General features: G+C 60.0%; 9 protein-coding genes across 9 annotated transcripts; 5 read left to right on the top strand and 4 right to left on the bottom strand.

The window, feature by feature from the left end:
• Positions 1-455: 455 nt before the first annotated feature.
• On the top strand, positions 456-1,404 carry VTJ83DRAFT_6007 (uncharacterized protein; the record flags this gene model as incomplete). Its single annotated transcript, XM_071012671.1, has 2 exons — positions 456-564; positions 635-1,404. 2 exons carry the CDS (start codon positions 456-458, stop codon positions 1,402-1,404), a joined length of 879 nt encoding a protein of 292 aa, XP_070865382.1.
• A 317-nt stretch (positions 1,405-1,721) lies between these two features.
• Positions 1,722-2,645, bottom strand: VTJ83DRAFT_6006 (uncharacterized protein; the record flags this gene model as incomplete). The annotated part of the gene is made up of 1 exon (XM_071012670.1): positions 1,722-2,645. One exon carries the CDS (start codon positions 2,643-2,645, stop codon positions 1,722-1,724), a length of 924 nt encoding a protein of 307 aa, XP_070865381.1.
• A 1,249-nt stretch (positions 2,646-3,894) lies between these two features.
• Positions 3,895-5,683, top strand: VTJ83DRAFT_6005 (uncharacterized protein; the record flags this gene model as incomplete). The annotated part of the gene is made up of 4 exons (XM_071012669.1): positions 3,895-4,200; positions 4,266-4,486; positions 4,576-4,801; positions 4,895-5,683. The coding sequence occupies 4 exons, from the start codon at positions 3,895-3,897 to the stop codon at positions 5,681-5,683; spliced, it is 1,542 nt and encodes a 513-aa protein (XP_070865380.1).
• A 722-nt stretch (positions 5,684-6,405) lies between these two features.
• On the bottom strand, positions 6,406-7,413 carry VTJ83DRAFT_6004 (uncharacterized protein; the record flags this gene model as incomplete). Its single annotated transcript, XM_071012668.1, has 3 exons — positions 6,406-6,686; positions 6,805-7,004; positions 7,070-7,413. 3 exons carry the CDS (start codon positions 7,411-7,413, stop codon positions 6,406-6,408), a joined length of 825 nt encoding a protein of 274 aa, XP_070865379.1.
• Positions 7,414-8,525: 1,112 nt separating this feature from the next.
• Positions 8,526-9,956, top strand: VTJ83DRAFT_6003 (uncharacterized protein; the record flags this gene model as incomplete). Its single annotated transcript, XM_071012667.1, has 4 exons — positions 8,526-8,736; positions 8,814-9,200; positions 9,253-9,709; positions 9,836-9,956. 4 exons carry the CDS (start codon positions 8,526-8,528, stop codon positions 9,954-9,956), a joined length of 1,176 nt encoding a protein of 391 aa, XP_070865378.1.
• Positions 9,957-13,143: 3,187 nt separating this feature from the next.
• Positions 13,144-15,690, top strand: VTJ83DRAFT_6002 (uncharacterized protein; the record flags this gene model as incomplete). The annotated part of the gene is made up of 5 exons (XM_071012666.1): positions 13,144-13,148; positions 13,274-13,344; positions 13,477-13,708; positions 13,812-15,394; positions 15,470-15,690. 5 exons carry the CDS (start codon positions 13,144-13,146, stop codon positions 15,688-15,690), a joined length of 2,112 nt encoding a protein of 703 aa, XP_070865377.1.
• A 733-nt stretch (positions 15,691-16,423) lies between these two features.
• On the bottom strand, positions 16,424-17,508 carry VTJ83DRAFT_6001 (uncharacterized protein; the record flags this gene model as incomplete). The annotated part of the gene is made up of 3 exons (XM_071012665.1): positions 16,424-17,091; positions 17,235-17,382; positions 17,479-17,508. 3 exons carry the CDS (start codon positions 17,506-17,508, stop codon positions 16,424-16,426), a joined length of 846 nt encoding a protein of 281 aa, XP_070865376.1.
• Positions 17,509-18,122: 614 nt separating this feature from the next.
• VTJ83DRAFT_6000 (uncharacterized protein) lies at positions 18,123-19,264 on the top strand (the record flags this gene model as incomplete). Its single annotated transcript, XM_071012664.1, has 3 exons — positions 18,123-18,185; positions 18,266-18,320; positions 18,381-19,264. 3 exons carry the CDS (start codon positions 18,123-18,125, stop codon positions 19,262-19,264), a joined length of 1,002 nt encoding a protein of 333 aa, XP_070865375.1.
• A 994-nt stretch (positions 19,265-20,258) lies between these two features.
• Positions 20,259-21,468, bottom strand: VTJ83DRAFT_5999 (uncharacterized protein; the record flags this gene model as incomplete). The annotated part of the gene is made up of 3 exons (XM_071012660.1): positions 20,259-20,618; positions 20,683-21,235; positions 21,320-21,468. The coding sequence occupies 3 exons, from the start codon at positions 21,466-21,468 to the stop codon at positions 20,259-20,261; spliced, it is 1,062 nt and encodes a 353-aa protein (XP_070865374.1).
• Positions 21,469-21,736: the final 268 nt, after the last annotated feature.

Here is a 21,736-nt window from a genome sequence, read left to right as displayed (position 1 = left end):
ATCTTGCATTCCGGAGCAATGGCATTTCGGCTCCTGTGAAGCTATGAAGCGGAACAAATCGGCTCTGCGCTTGTTGGCTCGTCTGCTGTCTTCTTTCCCGAAACGGCATCCAACGGGCGTTTCCAGCCAATGGGAGCGCGCGTGAAGGGCCCGACCGGTCATGGTTCGATGTCCCGCCTGGATCAGACCACCACCGCTTCATGTGTCATGCTCACACCACCGCGCGCCCAAAAGAAAAAAACACATCCAGCTCTCGCGGTTGAGGTGTCTGCGGCGCGAGGCCGGGTTCAAAAGCCTCCGAGAACCTTCATAATGTCTGCTTTTGCCCTCGCTGACCGCTGCACTGCCGGATCGGGTCCATTGTGTTTTACTCCCGTGGCGGATCAACCCTAACCCTTGAATCACCACCACTCACCACCACTCACCACCACTCACCACCAACCACTACCATCACCATGTCGACGGCAAGGACACGGCCGATGCAGCACATCGACCGGAAATCTCTGTACACGAGCCTGGAATCCCGGGTTCGTTATCTCCACTCGTTCCTTGACTTTGGTGCCAGTACGTATTCTTGCGGAAAGCCCTCCGCAGGGCCATGGGCAAAACACCTCGCTAACACCACATGCTCCAGGCGACATCGAAGCCCTCCGCGGCGGCGCCAAATACATCCAGGCCCTCATCCCCGCCGTCGTCAACATCGTCTACCACAAGCTTCTTCAGTATGACATCACCGCCCGCACCTTCACCACGCGCAGCACCGCCTACGAGGGGCCCGTCGACGAGCAGCCCGACGAGTCCTCGCCGCAGATCCTGCACCGCAAGTCGTTCCTGCGCGCCTACCTCAAGCGGCTCTGCTCCGACCCGACCCAGATGGAGTACTGGGAGTACCTCGACAAGGTCGGCATGATGCACACGGGCATCGGCCGCGCCCACCCGCTGCACGTCGAGTACGTGCACATTGGCGCCGCGCTGGCCGTCATCCAGGACATCCTGACCGAGGCCATCCTGTCGCACCCGCGGCTGCCCATGGCCAGGAAGATCGCCATCGTCAAGGCGCTGGGCAAGGTGATTTGGATCCAGAACGACCTGTTTGCCAAGTGGTACGTGCACGACGGCGAGGAGTACACGGACGGCGTCGACTACGCGCCCGTGGTCGAGAAGGAAGGCTACCTGCACGGCAAGCGGGTGCTGAACCCGGACGACGAGAACTCGTCCGAGGCGAGCGACGATACCGCGTCGCCCGCGCCCCCGCCGGGCCACCCGGGCATCCCCGAGGGCGCCTCGGTGAGCGCGTGTCCGTTCAGCGCCATGGTGGCAGGCATGCAGGGGATGAAGGTGAACGGCGAGGCCGGCAAAAAGGCCGAGAGCGAGGCCAAGGAGCCCCGGGTGGTTGAGGCGTAAGGGGAGGAGGGCGTGCGAACCGAGACGGTGCACTGCCTGGATAGGGTTGCTTGGGTTCGAATGTTGTTTTTGTTTTTCTGGTTCATGGTTCAAATCTGTTTGGGACAGGTGGGAGTTGGTGGGTCTGATGTCTGGAACACATAGGAGCTGTGCGTACGTCGAGGACATGTTTCATTTTGCAATATACAGACCAAAATAGACGCCCTGGATCGCGACGCCTTGCTCTAAATAGGCCGTAAACATGGCCGTTCATCAATCAAGCGTGATGTGATACATTAACCCCCCACCCTTTGGCATACCCCCCTGCTGCCAGCGGCCTACTTCACCTTGGCCCCCTCGATCGTCCCTCCCGGCTTCGTCGCCGTGACCTGGACGTACCTCCAGTGCTCTTGGTGCCGATAGGCCTGGGCGCCGGCCACCGTGTTCACAAACCACCGCTCGAGGTGCAACAGCTTCACGAAAAAGTAGGGCACGATCGCCAGCCAGTAAAACAGCCGCAGCATGGGCCGGATATTCGCCGACAGGTCGACGATCTGCACGTCCGCGAACCCGGCCTCCTCGAGCAGCTGCTTGTACAGGGCGCTGTCGGCGCGCGCGTTGGTCGGCATGGCGGCCCACTTGTTGACGAGCTCCATGTCCTCGACGGCCTTCCTCGGCGCCGCGTCCGAGGCCGTGGCCGGGTTGAGGGAATTGTAGTACTCGATGAGCGCAACGCGGCCGCCGGGCCGGAGGATGCGGTGGAAGCCCGCCAGCACCGCCTCCGGGTCGGTGGCGTGCACAAAGGTCTCCATGGTGTAGACGCCGTCGTGCGATTCCGACGGGATCGACTCGAGATGGTGGTAGTCCATGCGCTGGACGGTGACCGCGCCCGTGGGGAGGTCGGCGGCGCGCGCAACGTTGCGCTTGGCCTTGGCCACGTGGATGTCCATGTAGTCGATGCCCGTGATGCGAAGGCCGCGACGGGCCATGTAGAGCGCGACGTGCCCCACGCCGCAGCCCGCGTCGAGCACTTGGGAGCCCTCTGGCAAGCCCAGGGCCTGAAACAGCTTCTCCTCCATCCGCCGCAGCGCCTTGCCCACGGGGAAGGGCCAGTAGGTGCCCTCCTCGTACCAGCCGTGGTGCCTTGTGTCGCCCAGGACGAGACGATATCCTATCCGTGACTCGAACGATCTGTAGTACTGGTCGAGCATCGGATTCGGGTTGATGATGGGCCCCGAGGAGGCCCTGGAATCGGCCGCCATGGCGAATGTTTTGGGGGACCTCGGAGGTCGAGAAGCGGGCGGGGTCGGCGATTCCAGCAAGCGCTGGCGCAAACTCGAAACCGAAAAGGACCGCAGCAAGAAAAAGGGAACCTCGAAAATGCAGATAAACACTCCCGCGCGAAAAGCAACGCGATAACCTCAAAGCATCGTGTTGAGGATCAAGGAGAAAGGGATAGGTTGGTGAAAGGCACCTCGTCAACTGTTCCGTCGCATGTGTCAAAGGCCAGATTGGCGTGGGTCAGCCCGGTTGAGCGGTGGGGCGGCGGCTGGATATCACCAATAGGAACTCATGCCAGGCATCCGTCCAAGCCCCACCCAGGCGCTTCTTCAGAACCAAGGCTCGGCAGGCCGCCAGGGGTTCTGCCTACCAAGCGCTTAACCGCCGTGTAAGTGGGCCCCCGGGTTGGCGCAGCTTTCCGATGGACAGGACCCGAAGCAGACGACCCTAGGTCCCGTCGTACTCATCCAACGGGCATGGCCAGAGTGAAGACCAAAGGTCTCGACTCGAAGCTTGGAGACGGGACCTGAGGTACACGACTTCGTAACGTCCACCCAGATGTTGTGCTGGAGATGTATTCTGCTCCGCTACCTATCCACCACCGCACCCAAGAATCACAGCCCGATCCCAGCGTTGATGCGTTATTTCATCCATGCCCGAGCATCAATCCGCGTTTCAGGATCCCCTCCAAGGCTCGGCAGCCTTCCATACCTACTGTGCAGTTACCTTACCTGGCGAGTACGCTGACGGCGGGGGATTTGCGCAACAGCCGCGGTAGCAGGGTGCCCGACGAGCTGCTAGGCCGCATCAGGTGCTGCGGGCGGCTACTCGCCGCACCGCATCTGCTGAACCCAAGCTGGACCATCCATTCTCGCGATGCCGTCCCGCCTGATGCTTGGATGTCACGCCTGTTATGCAGTTAGTTCTTCCTGAGACGCAGGGCGATATTTTGGGAATTGTTCACTTCTGCTGCCATAGCTTGCACGGGTACATACTTCATCATGTACCTACAGCCAGCAATTCAATCTTCATCCCCTTCCTTTCGGTCTCTCGTGTTGGGTGACAGCAGCGGCTGCAGAGCGTGCTCCTTCGCTTTGTAAACATACCTCTTTGTTTTGAACACAGTAGTAATCCTCCAACGCCCTGTGCGATCGGTTTTAGCTAGCCTACCCCAGATTCAGCCATCTTCGTTGGGTTCCCTTCGACGTCGTTCCCCTCCTATCCCGGCATATGGACGCCAACACCACCGTCTCGTCGCCGTCAACTTGTCTCAACTCTATATGCAATCCCGACGAGATAGCTGGTTGGAATCCGTCCGACACGAACCGTGGAAGCATTGAAATCCTCTGGGCCTGCTCCGTCACCATCATCCTCTGCTGCTGGGTGTGCCCCCTGCCCAACGTCCCGTCGCTGAGCGACAAGTGGTATCATACCTTGATCGACAGGTTCAACCTGGCCTGCATCGGGCTCGTGGGGCCAGACTATTTGTTTGGTATTGCCTTGGGCCAGTTCTCGAGTGCCAGGCGAAGCGTGAAGGTTGGTAGCGCGTGCTCGGAAACCCACGGGTTCTAACCAAGACAAGCTGACCAACGACCCTGCAGCTCTTCCAGAGCCTCTCTCGGATACCCCAGGGGAGAGAATGGACCCTAACCCATGGCTTCTTTGCCGACATGGGCGGCTTCCTCCTCGCTAGCCCCGACTATCCGCCCTTCCCCATCAACGCCGAACAGCTGCACTACCTGGTCCATCACGGCCATGTGGACTTTCCGAGCGTCACCAAGGCTGATATCAAGGTGCTCAACAAGATGGACGGCCTGTCCAAGTCAGTTCTATCCCTCTCCCATCTTGAAAGCAGGGTAGCAGTCGGCGGCGAGGCGGGCGCCTCTTGACTAACAATACGTGCTATTCTAGGCTCATCACCGTCTGGCAGGTTTTTTGGTTCACCACGACCGAGCTCCAGCGAGTCAGCCGAGGACTGCCCATGACCGTGTTCGAGCTCACGGCGCTGTCCTTCTCGCTCACCATGCTCGTCACGTCCGTGTGCTGGTACGCCAAGCCGACCGTCTCTCGGCCCATCACCCTCCTCACCCGGGACGGACGTTCCGTGGAGAGCATCCGAGCCGCGGCGAGAGAAACGGTTTGTGTCCTCCTTCTTTCCCCCCCCCTTTTCCAAAGACCTCGGGTCGATTTAACCCGCCTCCCACCGTCCCGCTAACCCGTGCCGTCCAAGACCCATCCTCACCTCCCTCAAACCTGGTACCGCACCCCGCTCGACTTCATCTCCCCCTACCGCCGCTTCCGCCTCGACGTCCACTGGTGCTACTACGAGCAGCTCAGCTACCTTCTCCGCCTCCCCCTCTTCTCGCGCGAGATCACCTCCCGCCCCTGGGACCGCCTGCCGTCCAAGGCCTTCCTCGTCATCGACCGCGCGCTGCTGCCGCTGGCGTTGGTCGTGCTGGTGGCCTACAGCGCGGCGCCGCTCCTGGCGTGGAACTTTTACTTCCCCACCGAAGGGGAGAGGCTGGCGTGGAGGGCGTGCGGGGTGTACCACGCCATCTTTTCGATGGGGCTGGGCATGTACTACATTGTGACGGCCTGGAAGGTCCAGGATAAGGTGCCCAAGATGGACGAGCCGCCGTTCCCCGTGAAGGGCGTTCAGCGCGGGAAGCCAGGGCCCAGCGGTGGGGGAAACGGCGGCGGCGACAAGAGCGGCGGCGACAAGAGCGGCGTTGATGTGGAAGCGGTGGAGGTGGTGGGGGACAAGAAGTGGAAGGGGCGCGAGAAGGTCAGGGGTAGGGTGCAGAAGGTGGTGAGCTGGCTGAGGAGCTGGAGGAACATCTCGCCGGATGGGGATCCCGACATGACCATTGGGTTGAGGGCGACGGTTCCGCCGTTTATCGGGACGTTCGTTTACATGCTGTGCCGGGTGTTCTTTTACGTCGAGGACTTTATCTCCATCAGAGAACAGCCCATGGCGGTGTACATCACCGTAAATAGGTTTCTACCGTTTATGAGTTGATGACTATGGATTGCTAACTTCGATGAACCCTCCTATTCTACGTGCGGGCTTGGTCATGATTGTCACGGATCAGAAGCTGGATTCGTCGTCGTAATTGAGTCTTTTTGGCACTGTAGATAGCGTCTTCTAAGACTGCGATGCGTCCAAGAATTGGTGGATATCCAAGAGATGGGCGTATCAGAAGCTGGATGCGTTAGCGGAAGAATCAAGGGACGGAACGACTTACGAAGAGAGAAATACGGTGGCTTCAGTTCCCCCCGCATGTCGCGGGTATTTTCATGAAGAGCTCGCAGACCCCTTCTGACCGCCTCCCCTCTCAATGGTCCAAACAAACACTCTTGTCAAAATGGCCCAGCGGTATGGAGGGGAGGCTCGGCGCAGTCCGGTCGTCGTAAATCAAAAGAGATCTGGAGTTCGACTCCACGGCTCGTCGAAGTGAATACTCCTCGCGGGGCTTTTCGTCACCGTCCACCGCTGCTCGACCGGCGCGGGAGTAAAGCTGGGTGGCGAGCTTGGTTGTTTGTCTCGTTGGATGCCTCCTAGACGTTTATCTCGACGGGATTTCCAACATGTTCAGATTATCAATCATGTTTCAAATACGACGAAACCATGGCCAACTTCTTCCGGGCCGGTCAATACTCTTTTGATTTTCTCAGGCGCTTCTACGTCGCCCAATCCCCAGATAACATAGGGTAGGTAGTCCGCATCCATCAGCCACACCCTCATACCAAACCAGGCTCAACCAACTTCGTTTCCACCCCCGGCTCGAGCCACACAACCCTGCTCTTCACGCCGCCTTCCTCCTTGCTCTCCAGCACCCGTGCAAGCTCCTCGCGAGTCTCGGCAAAGTGCCCCCACGACTCAAAGTGCATGGGCACGACGGCATCGGCCTCGATCTCACGTGCCAGCTTGGCCGCCTGGGCGCCGTCCATCGTGATGACGAGCGGCCCGGTGGGAAGCGGGACAGTGGCTTTGCCTACGTTGAGGAGGGCCACGGAGATGTCTGGCGGCGTAGGGAATTCATTAATATTAGAGGCTTTTCATCCGATGAGACGCATGAGGTTGATGGTAGCTTATCTGGCATCAAACAGCGGGAACAGGCTGGAGAGGGGAGGGCGTACGGAATCGTTCCTTCATCTGCACCAGCTCGGGCAGGTAGACGGTATCGCCAGAGAAGTAGATGGCGTTGGGCTTGCCGTCGGTGGTGCCGAAGGAGGGAGAGGAGATGATGAAGCCCGTCACCTCGCCGCCAGGAAGGTGCTGGCACGGCGTGCCGGTGATTTCAAAGTGCCTGGCGCCGATGGTAAGAGGCAAGGTCTCCCTAGAGCCGAGTTAGCAGGGGTGTCTTTTTTCAGCCCGCTTCTAGCTCTCAAGGCGAAGGATTACCAAGGCTGGAGCGATCTCACTCCGGGCCGGGGCGCGAGATTCTTTGCGCCGTCTACCGTCGTGAACACATGACGGCCATCGAGGATCGTGCGGCCCAGCTCGTCCAGGTTGTCAGGGTGGTCTTCGTGGCTCAGCAGCACGACATCGATGGGTGGGAGATCAGCCAGGGACAGGGCCGGGGTGGAGGTGGTCTTGAGGGTGATGATTCCGAGGTCCCAGGTGGTGCCGGCCGGCGAGAAGACGGGGTCTGTCAGAAAGGTGACGCCGCTGATGTTGATGATGGCTGTAGCGGTGCCGATGTGGGTGATGGAGAGGGGTGCGCCGAAGCTGATCTTGGGGGCCATGCTATGGGGAGATGGTTGTATAATCAGTGAATGGCTGGCTTTTTGCACCCCGTTGGGACGGCTCCTACGGAGTATTGCACCACGCGGTGTACGGTAAGAGCGTGATGACAGACTCGGACGGCTTGGTCATGAGGTATTTGAGGGGGCCTGCGGTATAAGAGCTGAAGCTGTGACGTTGGCCCCGCGCAGCCGGTTCAACCCGCATGGTTTGTCAGCATCACCGGTGGACCGCAGCCGGGGGTATGCGATTGTAGAGCACTCCTAACTGGGTATCGTCTTGCGACAAACCCATAACCTCTTGAGCAACAAGCGAGCGGGGGCTCGCTGTGCATCGAGAGGTTCCTAGAAGGTCATGATCCTACTATACACCTATCATGCAACCCCGGACGATCTAGGCAGATCATCACTTCCCATCGGCTGGCGCAGAACAACCAATCGCTCAGCAGCGGAAGAGTGGGCTGTTGAACCCACGCTCTCCTGTCAGGAGGCTATGAGTTCTACTCTGTTCCTTGTAGCTAGAAAAGGCAATTTGGTCAAAAGTTGACTCGTGTAAGGCGTGTACTATAAGACGTGTAAGACGCAGTAATCTGCTTCGGGGTTGTGGGTTGATAGCCAGAATCGGTGGGCTTTTTCTATTTTTGGCAGTGATAACTAGTTCTGAAAACTCGCCGTTGATTTTTCCGAACCCTGGCTCTCTCTTACCGAAGAGTTCCAGCTATCGAGGAAAACATCCAGATGCATCATGAGCCGCAGTTGGATACCTCTATGTCTGGCGTTGCGAATGCGGCAACCCGGAAGATGGACATGCCTCGTCGCTGCTGCTGCTTTGCCCCGCCACCCCATCGAATGCCAAGACCGATCGGGGACGGGGGACCCACTCAGGCAAGGCAACAGAAAGCTTGGGTAAGCTCAACGCCGGCGCCTTGCAGCGTCAACATCGCCAAACCAAACCAACCGCCGCAGCACACCTCCCGCCATCACGACCAAACATCCCACATCGTTCCCCGACCCCGCGACCTCCAACCTGCGAATCTCATCCACCCCCCCGCACGAACCCCAGCCTACCGTCGCATCGAACCTACCGCTCGGATATCACCCAGCCCGCGGCAGCCATGGCATCCGACCAAGAGCGCGAGCACGCCCTCGCCGCCTTCAAGCAGAAGCTGATTGAGTCGCGCGAGTGGGAGACGAAACTCAAGAACTTGCGTCTTGAGATCAAGGAGCTCCAAAAAGAATACGACCAGACAGAAGAGAACATCAAGGCGTTACAAAGCGTCGGCCAGATCATCGGCGAGGTATTGAAGCAGCTGGACGATGAACGATGTACGTCGCACACGCACCCCGACCCGATCCGATCCGATCCTATCCGGTCCATCCAAACCTCTGACGCCATGCCCTAGTTATTGTCAAGGCCTCGTCCGGGCCACGATACGTCGTCGGGTGCCGGTCCAAAGTCGACAAGAGCAAGCTGAAACAGGGAACCCGCGTGGCCCTGGACATGACCACCCTGACCATCATGCGCATGCTGCCGCGCGAGGTCGACCCGCTCGTCTACAACATGTCGCTCGAGGACCCGGGCCAGGTGAGCTTTGCCGGCATCGGCGGCCTCAACGACCAGATCCGCGAGCTGCGCGAGGTCATCGAGCTGCCCCTCAAGAACCCCGAGCTGTTCCTGCGCGTCGGCATCAAGCCGCCCAAGGGCGTGCTCCTCTACGGCCCGCCGGGCACCGGCAAGACCCTCCTTGCCAGGGCCGTGGCCAGCAGCCTCGAGACCAACTTCCTGAAGGGTTTGTCGTCCACCCCCCCTTCCTCCCCGACGCCCTCTGACCCCGCTCCTAGTCGTCTCCTCGGCCATCGTCGACAAGTACATTGGCGAGTCGGCGCGCCTGATCCGCGAGATGTTTGGCTACGCCAAGGAGCACGAGCCGTGCATCATCTTCATGGACGAGATCGACGCCATCGGCGGGCGGCGGTTCAGCGAAGGCACCAGCGCCGACCGCGAAATCCAGCGCACGCTCATGGAGCTCCTGAACCAGCTCGACGGCTTCGACTACCTCGGCAAGACAAAGATCATCATGGCCACCAACCGGCCCGACACCCTCGACCCGGCCCTGCTGCGCGCAGGGCGGTTGGATCGCAAGATCGAGATTCCCCTGCCGAATGAGGTCGGTCGTCTGGAGATTCTCAAGATTCACTCGGCGGGGGTGCAGAAGGAAGGCGAGATCGATTTCGAGAGCATCGTCAAGATGAGCGATGGCTTGAACGGCGCTGACCTGCGGAACGTGGTGACCGAAGCGTATGTTTTTCTTTTTTTTTTTTTTTTTTTTTTTTTTTTTTTTTTTTTTTTTTTTTTTTTTTTTAGTTCGTTGCATGAAGCTCAATTCTTCTTTGCATGGTGCCGAGTTGCTAACCCGTCTTGCAGCGGTCTCTTTGCCATCAAGGCCGAGAGAGATGCCATCAACCAGGATGACTTCAACAAGGCAGTGCGCAAGCTGGTCGAGGCCAAGAAGCTGGAGGGCAAGCTCGAGTACCAGAAGCTGTAAGGGAGGGCGAGGAGCGAGTAGATCCCGAGCGATATTGCTCGGAGGCTACCGGAGTTGGAGAGGCGCGCGCGTTGCACGCAACCGTGCGATAATAGACGTGTCTCCCCGCCGCCACATCGGCCGGATGCCCACACACAATGACACATGGAATGCAGTGTATCACATGCTCCCTCTCCCTATGGGCGTGACCGAACGACGAGCGCGAGCATTCGCGATTGTCTACCGGCCGGACGGGCCGCCCAAGAAGCCGACGGGGCTCCTTCTTCCACGGGGGATGCTTGCGTGCATAGCGTAGAGCCGATGCAAGGGCGAAGCGACAATGAACACGGATAAGGCTGTGTATAGTGGGGGAGAGAGAGGCATCCAATAATGAGGTCATGACCGCTCGATGGTGCACGCCGTATCCGCTAGTTACATAATGTTGGGTTCTTTGGTGTCGATCCACGTGCGTTGTGCAGCCACTTGCCACCCCCCTACGGGGAAGGTCAAGAGCCAAAAGAAGGAGCTTTGTGGCGATGCAGATTGGCTTGGTGGATTTCATCTGATCAACCCTTTTCTTTCGGCCCGTCAGAACACACATCGTCAAAGCCCATAATGTTTTTTTCTCCACCCAACCATCGGATGATGGTGCTAAAAATGCCACCCCTTTTTTCATTGGCTTAGAAATGACGTCTCATCAGAGCACCAGGGAAAAAAAAACCATCTCTACTGTGTAACTAATCGTTTGCGTTGCGCCCTTTTTTTGTTCGTTTTTGGAAGGATTCAATATTGGCGAACGGCACTTGCCTCGTAGAGCCGTCCAAGAATAGACACCAAGAGGAATGGGAACGCCGGGGGCCAGGGGAGGCGAGGTGAGGCGGACTCTTAGCTATTCCCGGGAGGCACAGCCGCAAGTGTGGGCTTCCATCTTGGGAGCGATGGGTTTGGTGGAGAGAAGAAGCCGCTGGCCGTTGCCGCTCTGCAGAGTAACTACCTACATACTGTATGTACTGTACGACATACCTTTCCCTTGACGCTAACATTCCTGAGGAACGAGCCCCCCAAGGCGTCCCACCGACGATGCCGGACCCGGCAGACAGGGACTCGGCGCTTGGGGTTGCATTTGGGGTCAGGGTCTGACGTCGTGTTCAGGGGGACGTTTTCTTGGTGGCCTTTGAGGGGTGTCATCGTTAGCGGCTTGTGCGAGCGAGACGCGCCCCGAAAGCCGGATCCAACGTTGGCGGCCAACGGCCCCAAGCCCTGTATGTACTGTGTACACAGTAGGTATGACAAAGCTGACGGCGGCGGTTTTGCGTGCGCATGGAGCCCTGAGGAGAAGGAGGAGCACGCGGCGTGCCGCCGGATGCCCGAGCTCTATCGGGCCCGACAGCTAAGCCTCTCGTCATGTGGCCGGCGCTGGAAGCCCAAACAAGCAGGCGATCGCCCTGGCGAACGTTTTACACGGGCAGACGGGAGGTTGGACGCTGCGACGGTGGACGGGCCGGCGCTGGACCCAGTCCCAGCAATACGAAGCTCGGGAGCCCCACACCACACCGTCGTGGACGAGGGGCACGGCACGTCCTCTCGACCCCTGAATGCCATCGGCTGTCTGTCTGTCTGTCTGTCTTTCCGGTCGGGTCATGCTTCTGTGCTTGTCATGTTCACAAACCCGGCATCAAGCAGAGCAATGCAATCCTCGTAGGAATGAGACTCCCAGCCGCGCCCAGGCAAAAGCGTGGCGGTGAAGGCTGGACACGGGCGGCGATCCAGCCGCTTTCTTGGCGGCCGTGGTGCGCAAGCATGGTGACGGATAGGACCGCGTACAACCTTTTGTCGATGCCGTCAACGGCGGGGAGATCGGCCCGCCCCACGGATCTCGGCAGTGCATCGTCGAGGTCGGAAACAAGTGCGAGGAACACAAGGCCCAAAGAAGAGCCTCCAATGGGGCACACCGCAAAGTGTTGTGGAATGCATGGTCCTAGCATCGCCACGCGGGACGAGGCACGACTGGACTGGCACTGCCGGCCTTGCTGAGGCTTGGACTCGGCGCTAATCCGGTTGGGTGAGGGCATTTTGTCAACGAGGAAAGCAGAAGTGGAGGGGAAAAAAAAAGGCAGCATTCTGTTCGGCGAGCGACACGTGAGCGAGATGAGGCTATGATGACCGGATGGTGGGGTTGAAGTGGGATGTGGGAATGGAGATGGAGAGGTGGTCTGTGAACCGCTGGGGTGGTTGACATGGAGTGACAACACATGGCCAAAAAGGGACGGGAAGCCAAGCAACAACAACAAGAGTCGTCCCCGACACCCGCATGCAGCTGAATACCTGGACGCTACGAGCCAACGCGGCACAAGATGGGAACAAGTAGTTGGTCAACAAATCATAGGGCACCTCGGGCAGCCAAGATTTGGTGGGTAGACATGGTTGCCAAAACAGGGTTTTGCGGTGAGGAGCAAAGGCTGTCGAGTTCCATGTCACACAAGAGGATACCCAGGGGATCAATGGATGTTTCATGTCCTGAAGGGCGGGTGGGCTCAGGTGCTTGACACAGGCCCATACGCTCCACCACCGCAGGGCATCATGTCCAAGAGCAGCACCAGCACCAGCCGCACCGGCCAAACAATAGCTACGACAACACAATACAATACATTACATAACATGCAGCGATGGCGGCTTGGTCCACAGGCCAGGTAACTACCCTACAAGGACAGAAAGGAGGAGGGAAGGCCCAGCAAACAAAACTACTGTGTAGACGAGCGTAGGTTCTTCCTTTTTCGGGCTCGGGCTCGGGCTGTTCTCCCTCTTTCCTTTGCCCTCTCCCTTCTCAGGGCAATGGCGACTTGTCCCTGACGTGGGCCTGACTGATAGGTACCCCCCTGTCAGCTACCGAGGGCCCCACATGGCATTGCGGCCCTGCAGCATCCATGCTCCATTCCGCCTCCCACGCTCCTCCACCTGGACCCTCTGAGCCCCGGCAACCATAAAGTCAGCTCCCCAACAACCGCCAGCATCAACACTGATCCCCCCCCTCCATCTGTTTTCCGCCATTGCCGTCCACAGCCTTGCTTCTGCAGTAGGCTTTTGGTGTCGCATTTTTTCGCTGCTCTTCTATCCCTTTCCTATCCCACCGCCGAGTCCCCCGTCCTCTCTCTCCCCTCTCGCAACCGCCTTCGTTCTTTTCTCGTCGTTCGCTTGTTGATCCGTCAAGATGTGGTACGCATCGGCCCCCTCGAGACCCAACTCCGCCGCCCTGACCGCCCACTGCGGTTTGGCTGCTTCCCGGCAGCACAGAACAACCACGAGAAAATGCTAACGAGATCGTCTGTGCGACTTCCCAGTGGCATTTTCGGTTACGTCAACTACCTGGTGGAAAAGGACCGGAAGTTTATCATCGACACTCTCATCAATGGTACGTAACGTGGCCGGCTCGGGCTGGCGGTCGGTGCCCCTGAAACCAGGGCCACACACCGGTCCCGGACCCCTCCCTTTCTCTCTCCAGCCTTCCGCAACCGCATCCTGACATGACGACCCCCTCCTCCAGGCCTCTCTCGGCTCGAGTACCGCGGCTACGACTCGGCCGGCCTTGCCATCGATGGCGACAAGAAGAACGAGGTGTTCGCCTTCAAGGAGGTGGGCAAGGTTGCCAAGCTGAAGGAGCTCATCGACGAGAACAAGCTCGATCTTACCAAGGTCTTTGACTCGCACTGCGGCATCGCCCACACCCGGTGGGCCACCCACGGCCCGCCGTCGCGCGTCAACTGCCACCCGCACAGGTAGGACACGCCTCTTCTACGCACATACCGCACTTCCCCCGACGAGAAGCGCCCGGGCAAGATGGCTAACCACGGCCGGCACGCGCCTCCTCCCCCCTTTCAGGTCCGACCCAACGTGGGAGTTCTCCATCGTCCACAACGGCATCATCACCAACTACAAGGAGCTCAAGACATTGCTCGAGAGCAAGGGCTTCAAGTTTGAGACCGAGACCGACACCGAGTGCATTGCCAAGCTGGCCAAGTACATCTACGACCAGCACCCCAGCGTCGGCTTCACCGACCTGGCCAAGACGGTCATCAGCGAGCTCGAAGGCGCCTATGGCCTGCTCATCAAGAGCGTACACTACCCCCACCAGGTGATCGCCGCCCGCAAGGGCTCGCCGCTCGTCATCGGCGTCAAGACGCAGAAGCGCATGAAGGTCGACTTTGTCGACGTCGAGTACGCCGATGAGAACAGCCCCCTGCCCGCCGAGACGGCGGCCCAGAACGTGGCCCTCAAGAAGTCGACGGGCGCCACCGGCCTGCTCGCGCCCAACGGCCTCCTGGGCGCCGCCGACAAGTCGCTGCTCCACCGCTCGCAGTCGCGCGCCTTCATGACGGACGACGGACTGCCCATGCCCACCGAGTTCTTCCTGTCGTCGGATCCGTCGGCCATCGTGGAGCATACCAAGAAGGTCCTGTACCTCGAGGACGACGACATCGCGCACATCCACGAGGGCTCGCTCAACATCCACCGCCTCAAGAAGGCCGATGGCAGCAGCAACGTGCGCGCCATCCAGACGCTCGAGCTTGAGCTCCAGGAGATCATGAAGGGCAAGTTCGACCACTTCATGCAAAAGGAAATCTTTGAGCAGCCCGAGTCCGTCATCAACACGATGCGCGGCCGTCTCGACATCGCCAACAAGACGGTGACCCTGGGCGGCCTCCGCAACTACATCAGCACCATCCGCCGCTGCCGCCGCATCATCTTCATCGCCTGCGGCACCTCGTACCACAGCTGCATGGCCGTGCGCGGCGTCTTTGAGGAGCTCGCCGAGATCCCCATCGCCGTCGAGCTGGCCTCGGACTTTCTCGACCGCCAGGCGCCCGTCTTCCGCGACGACACGTGCGTCTTCGTGTCGCAGTCGGGCGAGACGGCCGACTCGCTCATGGCCCTGCGGTACTGCCTGGAGCGCGGCGCCCTGACCGTCGGCATAGTGAACGTGGTCGGCTCGAGCATCTCGCTCCTGACGCACTGCGGCGTCCACGTCAACGCCGGCCCCGAGATCGGCGTGGCCTCGACCAAGGCCTACACCTCGCAGTTCATCGCCCTCGTCATGTTCGCCCTGTCGCTCAGCGAGGACCGCGCGTCCAAGAGGCAGCGCCGCGAGGAGATCATGGAGGGCCTCAGCAAGATCAGCGAGCAGATCAAGTACGTGCTCACCCAGGACCAGAAGATCAAGCAGCTCTGCGAAAAGACGTTCAAGAACCAGAAGAGCCTGCTGCTCCTGGGCCGCGGCCACCAGTTCAGCACGGCTCTGGAGGGCGCCCTCAAGATCAAGGAAATCAGCTACCTGCACTGCGAGGCCGTCATGAGCGGCGAGCTCAAGCACGGCGTGCTCGCCCTGGTGGACGAGAACCTGCCCATCATCATGATCCTGACGCGCGACAACATTTTCAAGAAGAGCTTGAATGCTTACCAACAAGGTACGTGTCGCACTTTTTTTGCTCCTGCTCAAGGAGGAAGACCCGTCTTTGCTAACGTTGCTACCACTCAACCAGTCGTCGCTCGCGGTGGAAAGCCTATTGTGATTTGCCACCAGGATGATGAGGAGTTCAAGGCCAGCCAGGCCGAGAGGATTGAGATCCCCAAGACGGTCGACGTGCTCCAGGGCATCCTGAACGTCATTCCGCTGCAGCTCATCGCTTACTGGCTGGCCGTCATGGAGGGTCTCAACGTCGACTTCCCTCGGAACCTGGCCAAGTCGGTGACCGTGGAGTAAGAAACGAAAGAGGACGAGGAGAGATGTGTGTGCGTGGAAGAAAGCGCCAGGGTATGCGCATCCCAGGGATGTCAATGCGCCGGAAGCATTGCTTGGATCAGGAATGGATGGGGTACATACATATACAGGTAATATTGGCTAGCACGCCCCGCTGCCCGCTGTTGGTTTTAGGAGGGAGGGGGGAATGGGGTCCGAGCCCGCCGAGGTGCGGAGGTGTGCGGGGGGGGGGGGGGGGGGGGGGGGGGGGAGGAGAGCAATCGGAACCCCTAGCTGCGTGTCCCTCTGGAGGGCGTGGCGCTGGTTACGTATGGAAAGAGAAGGGCACCACCACCAGGGACTTGGTAGCGTGTAGGATCAGGGCGCCGTTGGTTTTGCGCGATTCGCACCAGGCAGTCAGTTGTAGAGAGAGAGAGAGAGAGAGCCCCTCCTTGTTATGACAAAGCAATGACGCACGGAACGAGCGCTGGTTGGTGATGGTATGTTTGGGACGTTTCCTGAGAGTTCTTTTTGTGCCGACGGGGGGTTGTCGACGACCGTCGAGGAGAGACGCAACCTTTCCCGTCCCTGGTCCAGGTATCAAGCGCTGAAGGGCCACACACACATCTATACACACACACCCAGGGCATCTATGTATTTCCGGTCTTGATGACATGACGCATGCTGAAGCACAGCCCACACGATGATCAGCAACCTCCCATCCGTCCGCGTCTACCCCCATCGCATTGCCCGGGCTTCACACCGTCTGGGTGCCATAGCCCCGAATCCGCTCCGCAAAGGCCCAGCTCTGCTGCTCGAGCACCTCGTCCTCGCTGATGTCGACGCCGTCCCTCGTGACCACGGCCAGGCTGAACCGGTCGAGGGACCGCGCGTCGCGGTAAAAGAGCACCTTCATGCACTCGCGCACGACGCGGACCGCGTCGTCGCGGGTGAGCTTGGCCGCGTCCTCTTCGGTGGCGGCGTACTTGCGCATGATGGGCTGTGCGAGCATGGCGCCGTAGCCCGTGGCGAGGGAGGGCGAGGTGAAGGCGGTGCCGCGGAGGTCGACCGAGGCCAGGAAGGGGGCCGAGGCCGAGTCGAAGCCCGCCACGAGGATCTGGTTCCACAGGGGGTCGAACGAGTTGCGGCGGCGGTACATGAGCTTGGTCAGGTACTTGTGGAGGTTGGCGGCGTTGAGCTGGCCCTTGCTGGCGCCGGGGGAGGCGTCGGGTTCTTGCGCCGACGAGCCCAGGCCGCCGGCGGAGCACCCCTCGGCTTCGTAGGCCTCGTCGATGGCCAGCTCGTTGAGGTGGCGGTCGAGGAACTGCATGTCGGACACGTCGCCGCCGAAGCCGACGACGCTGGTCGAGAGGAAGGGGCGGAGGCGTTTGACGTCGGTGAAGCGCGCTAGGGAGCCGTACGAGGCTGGAGAGAAGGGGTGTGCATGTTAGCTGGAGGCGTCTGTAGCGCTGCCGCTTGCTTGCTGGCTTGCGTGCTTGCTTGCTTGCTTGCTGCTTGGAGAATGTAGAAAAAGGGGAAGAGGGGGAGAAACACATGAGGGAGCGTACCCAGGTTATCGGCCGCCATGACGACGCCGTCCTTGAACTTGATGGCAATGACGGAGGTGCCCGTGACGATGGGGGATTGTGTCGCCGTCTTGGGCTGGTTGTTGTGAAGGTACGAGGCATCGTAGGGGCCGTAGACGTCGTCGCGAGGCTGTGCGGCGGGTGGTTAGCAGGCCTGGCTGGGTTTCTCCTCTGGCGCTCTGTCTCCCAAAGGTCCTGGAGGAAGCGAACGAAAAGGGGAGCCTACCCGACCCCAAGCTTGCGGGCGGTGATCCATGGTGGGTGGTGGGCTGGCTGGTTCGGCGGGGAAGGGTTCGTTCGGTGTAGGTTATGCGGCGGGGTTGACTGGTTGGATGGATGGATGGCTGGTTGGTTGGTTGGTTAGGTGTGGTGGAATTGCGTCGATGGTCAATCCGGCCCGTTGTTGGTGTCTTTGTTTGGAAATGGCTGTGGAAGAATGCCGCCGGGAAGCAAGTTGTCGGCGACGTGGTGGTTGCTGGAGCGGCGTGGTGGTGGAGGTTTGGGAGCTGGGTCAGGACCCGTCTCGCGCAGCAGCGTCAGGTCGGGTTCCCGGGGTTGGAGCTGGCCCAGGCAGGCAAAAGTGGGTCCTCAGCTTCGCGTCCCAGTGCTGCCTTCCGCCGTCCGCCGTCCGCCGTCCGCCATCCGCCTTGCGCCTGTGGGTCCACATCCCCGTCATGGAAGGGAAGCGCCAAGTCAGAGAGCCGGGGACCCGCCTTTCACGTGATACCCTTCTTCATGATCAACCAGGCCCCAAACAAAACAAAACCTCCAGGCACGACGAAGCCAACCAGCAGTTCAGTAGTTGTAAACCAACCCTGGAAATCAAGCCTTGTTTGTTTTCGCCACCAGAAACCAAAAAGCTTAACAAACATGGTGCTTGTGCAGTACGATAGCAGCGACGAGGACGAAGAGGTCCAATCAACGCCGCCTCAGGTACGTGAGACGCTCATCTCGCGACCTCTCTCCCGGGCCAAGGCATCATGGAGGATGAATGTTCACCGACACGTATAAAGACCGATTCGGCTGCTGCGTCCACAGCACCCGCTCCAGCATCCCAGGTTGCTCCAGGTCAGTCCGACCCCCTCCGCGGCGGAGAATCCCGTTCAATGAAGACTGACCGTTCCGCAGGGCCAACCGCTGCCACCGCTGTCACCGCTGCCCCAAGTGCTACTTCACCATCACCACAACCACCACCGCCGCCGCCGCCATCGCTCAACCCCGCTCCAGTCCCAACGGGACCTCCAGCACCAGGGCCTTCTCCTGCCCCGGCGCCCAGCCAAGCCTCGACGACCCTGCGGCCCGTCCCCCTCGGCCCGGCGCGCCCGCCGCCCTCGGCCTCGACAGCACCCCCGGACGGTGCCGAGCCCCAGGAGGAGGTCGACCTTTCCTTCCTCAACTCCCCGCCCGCCGCCAACCCGCAGTCGCGAGCCGCCCTCCTGCGCGACCTCACCCTCCCCGCGGTGCCCAACCTCGACATCCCCCCTTCCCCGCCGCCCTCCCCGCGCGCCGCCGCCGCCTCGGAGGCCCTCGCCGCCCGCGTCGCCAGCCTTCTCAAGGCGAAGCGCGCCAACGGCGTGCACTTCAACGCCCGCCTCGCCGCGTCCAAGGGCATGCGCGACCCGGGGCTGATGGACAAGCTGCTCCGCTACTCGGGGATCGAAACCGAGTTTGCCTCGTCTTCATCGTCATCATCATCATCTTCGGCAACTACCGCCAGTGGCGGTGGCGGTGGCGGCGGGAAAGGATCGCGAGCCGAGGGGCCTGGAGACGACAACGGCGACGGCGACGGCGACGGCGACGACAGAACGGGCGCGCTGGCGACGGGGGCGGGGGATCCGGCCGCCGCGCAGTACCAGACGGTCCTCCCCGCGTCGGTGTACAACCCTGCAGGGTTTCCCGCGTGGGCCTACCGCCCGGCGCTGAGGAGAGCGCAGGAGCGGGCGGCCAAGGAGAGGGAGAGGGGGAGGGGGGAGAAGGTCGAGTTTGTCTCGGCTGGGACGGCCACGGTCTAGATGGGTGGGAATCTTGTGAAAAAAAAAAGAAAAAAAAAAAAAAAAAAAAAAAAAAAAGAGAAAAACAAAAGAGCCGGCAGCCGCCTGGCCGACTCCCAAGAACGGCACGGGCTCGGAGCATAAGGATCAAGCGTGGTGCAGGCACGCATGAGGAGATGGAAGGTGAGGAAATCCAGAGAGGGGAAACGGTGGTATCTGATGGCGATAGGCCATGTTCTTTTGTCTCTGACGACATTGGCCTGAACATTACGAGGAGATTTCTCTCTTCAGGTATGGGAGACGTTATTAGAGTTTTGGCCACCATTGCATGGAAGCAATGAAGTGCGGTCTGTATCTACGAGTGAGATACAAAAAAAAAACCGGGAAAAGAAAAAGATCAGTCGACTTCGTCGTGGCTATGGGAACCCATCGCCGTGTGGGCCTAAGCAGAGCGACTGCACGATCACCATCACCATCACCACAGCACCGTTCAGACGATTAGACGTACACTTTACGGCTCATCATGATCACTCGTCTTCATCAAAACACCCGCGGGGCTTTTGTTTCAAATCATCTCATGCCACAACTTCATTACCATCATTCAACGTATCTCGTCCTCCCCATCGCCGCCTGGTGCCACCTACCGCCCTTGAACAATCCACGCATAAGCCCAACCCCCATTCCCATCAGGAATGCTTCGTAGGTGGATAGGATATGTGTAGCTAGGTCAAGGGGGTGTGCGCTTGCTTCCACAAATACACCCCTCCTCCTCCTCCTCCTCCCTCCTCTTGTTCCTTTTGTTCTTACTATTGCATCCAGAATTAACCTGCAATACCCAATGGTATATCCTTCTTACTCATGACTGCCAAGTGGTATCCATCCCTCCAAGGTGAAAACGACACATGAACCAACCAACCAACCAACCCTTTCCGAAACCCCCAATTCATGCAAAACAAACAAACCATCATAAGAAACTGACACCTTTTCTCTCACAGAAACACACCGGCGCGCGCAATTAGTCCTCCTCCTCCTCGTTGTTGCCGCCGCCGAGCCCGCCGCACGGGATCGTCACGTCCAGATCCTTCTTGACCTGAGCGCCGATGGGGATTTCGGTGGTCTGGTTGAACGTCTTGAGGGCGTCGGCAAAGTAGGGCAGCGGCTCGCCGTTGTTGACGACCGACTCGCCGCTAAACTCAAAGGGAAGCACGCCGCCCTCCTCGCAGAAAGGCTTGGAGCCCAGCGCGGCGATGACGGGGCCGTTCTCGATGGTGGCGCGCATGGGGTGCACGTTGGTGCCGGGGCGGAGCGTGAGGTTGTCCAAGAAGATGGTGCCGACTTCCTGGCCGAGGAGGTAGTTGCGGAAGGTGATGTTGCCCTGAAGGAGGGGAAACATGTTAGCGTCGTGGGGGTGACACAAAAGAAAACAAGAGGAAACGTACCAGCTCGATCGACACGACCGAAGGGTTGGGGATGTAGACGGTGGCCCTGAAGTTGTTGCCGTTGGCATCCGGGGTCAGCGAGATCAAAGTAGGCTCGACCCGGGTGCCGGCGAGCTTGTTGAGGCCGGCCAGGGTCAGGGTCTTCTTGAAGGTGACGCCGTAGTTGCGAGCGATGCCCCTGACGCGCACCGTGGTGTCGCCTTCGACCGTGACGCGGACCGTCTCGTTGTTCGCCAGCCACGTGTTGAAGGTGGTCAGGGCGGCCACGTCATGGATGGTCAGGGTCTGGGTCACGTTGACCGTCTGGAGAGCCGCCGCCGTGGTGGGCGGGAACTGAATCCTGGCGAAGGGGGTGCGCGGCTCCAGGTCCTCGAGGTACATGATGCCCTCGAAGCCGGCAATGTTGGCGTGGACCGAGCCGTCCGTCCTGATGGTGCTGTTGAGGGACATGAGCATCTGGGTGGGCGTCGTTTGGGTGACGGTGAGGCCGTCGAGGGTGAGCTCCGCCTCATCGAGCTTCTTTTGGGCGATCTTGGGCACGGCGACGAGCAGGCTACGGGGCAGAAAGTCAGCAACGTCCACGGTGCAGGCCTAACGCTCCTCCACCCGGCGCAATGGCAAGTGTGCTGCTGCTTACATGACGGGCACGACGACCACGATCACGACGATGAGGGCGATCAGATACGCCCACCAGAACCTGGCGCAGTGGCCGAGGCAGCCGCGGCGGCGCGGCTTGGTGGAGGTGGCCTCCGCCTGGGTGGCGTTGGGCTTTTCGGCGTCCGACATGGCGGTGATGTTGTCTTGCGAGGGGCGAGCCTAGGTGGCTTGTCTTGTCCGCTCCGTGGGTGGTGGTGGTGAGAATGATAAACACCAATGGCGCTCGTTTCGCTCAGAACGAGGTGACCCGGGAAGCAAGGACGAAGAAAAGTCGAGGGACACGGCAAACGCGGGCCTGGCAAAAAAAGAAGAGAAGAGAGGGGGGAGGGGTGGAGAGGGAGCCGACCTAGGGTCGCGCTCACTTATACGCGGAAGCATGAACAATCAACAAAGTCTG

The sequence above is a fragment of the Remersonia thermophila genome, chromosome 5 (assembly GCF_042764415.1).
Source record: "Remersonia thermophila strain ATCC 22073 chromosome 5, whole genome shotgun sequence".
Classification (NCBI taxonomy): domain Eukaryota; kingdom Fungi; phylum Ascomycota; class Sordariomycetes; order Sordariales; family Chaetomiaceae; genus Remersonia; species Remersonia thermophila.
The sequence above is the reverse complement of the archived record's forward strand: the minus strand, read 5'-3'. Positions and strand labels throughout refer to the sequence as shown.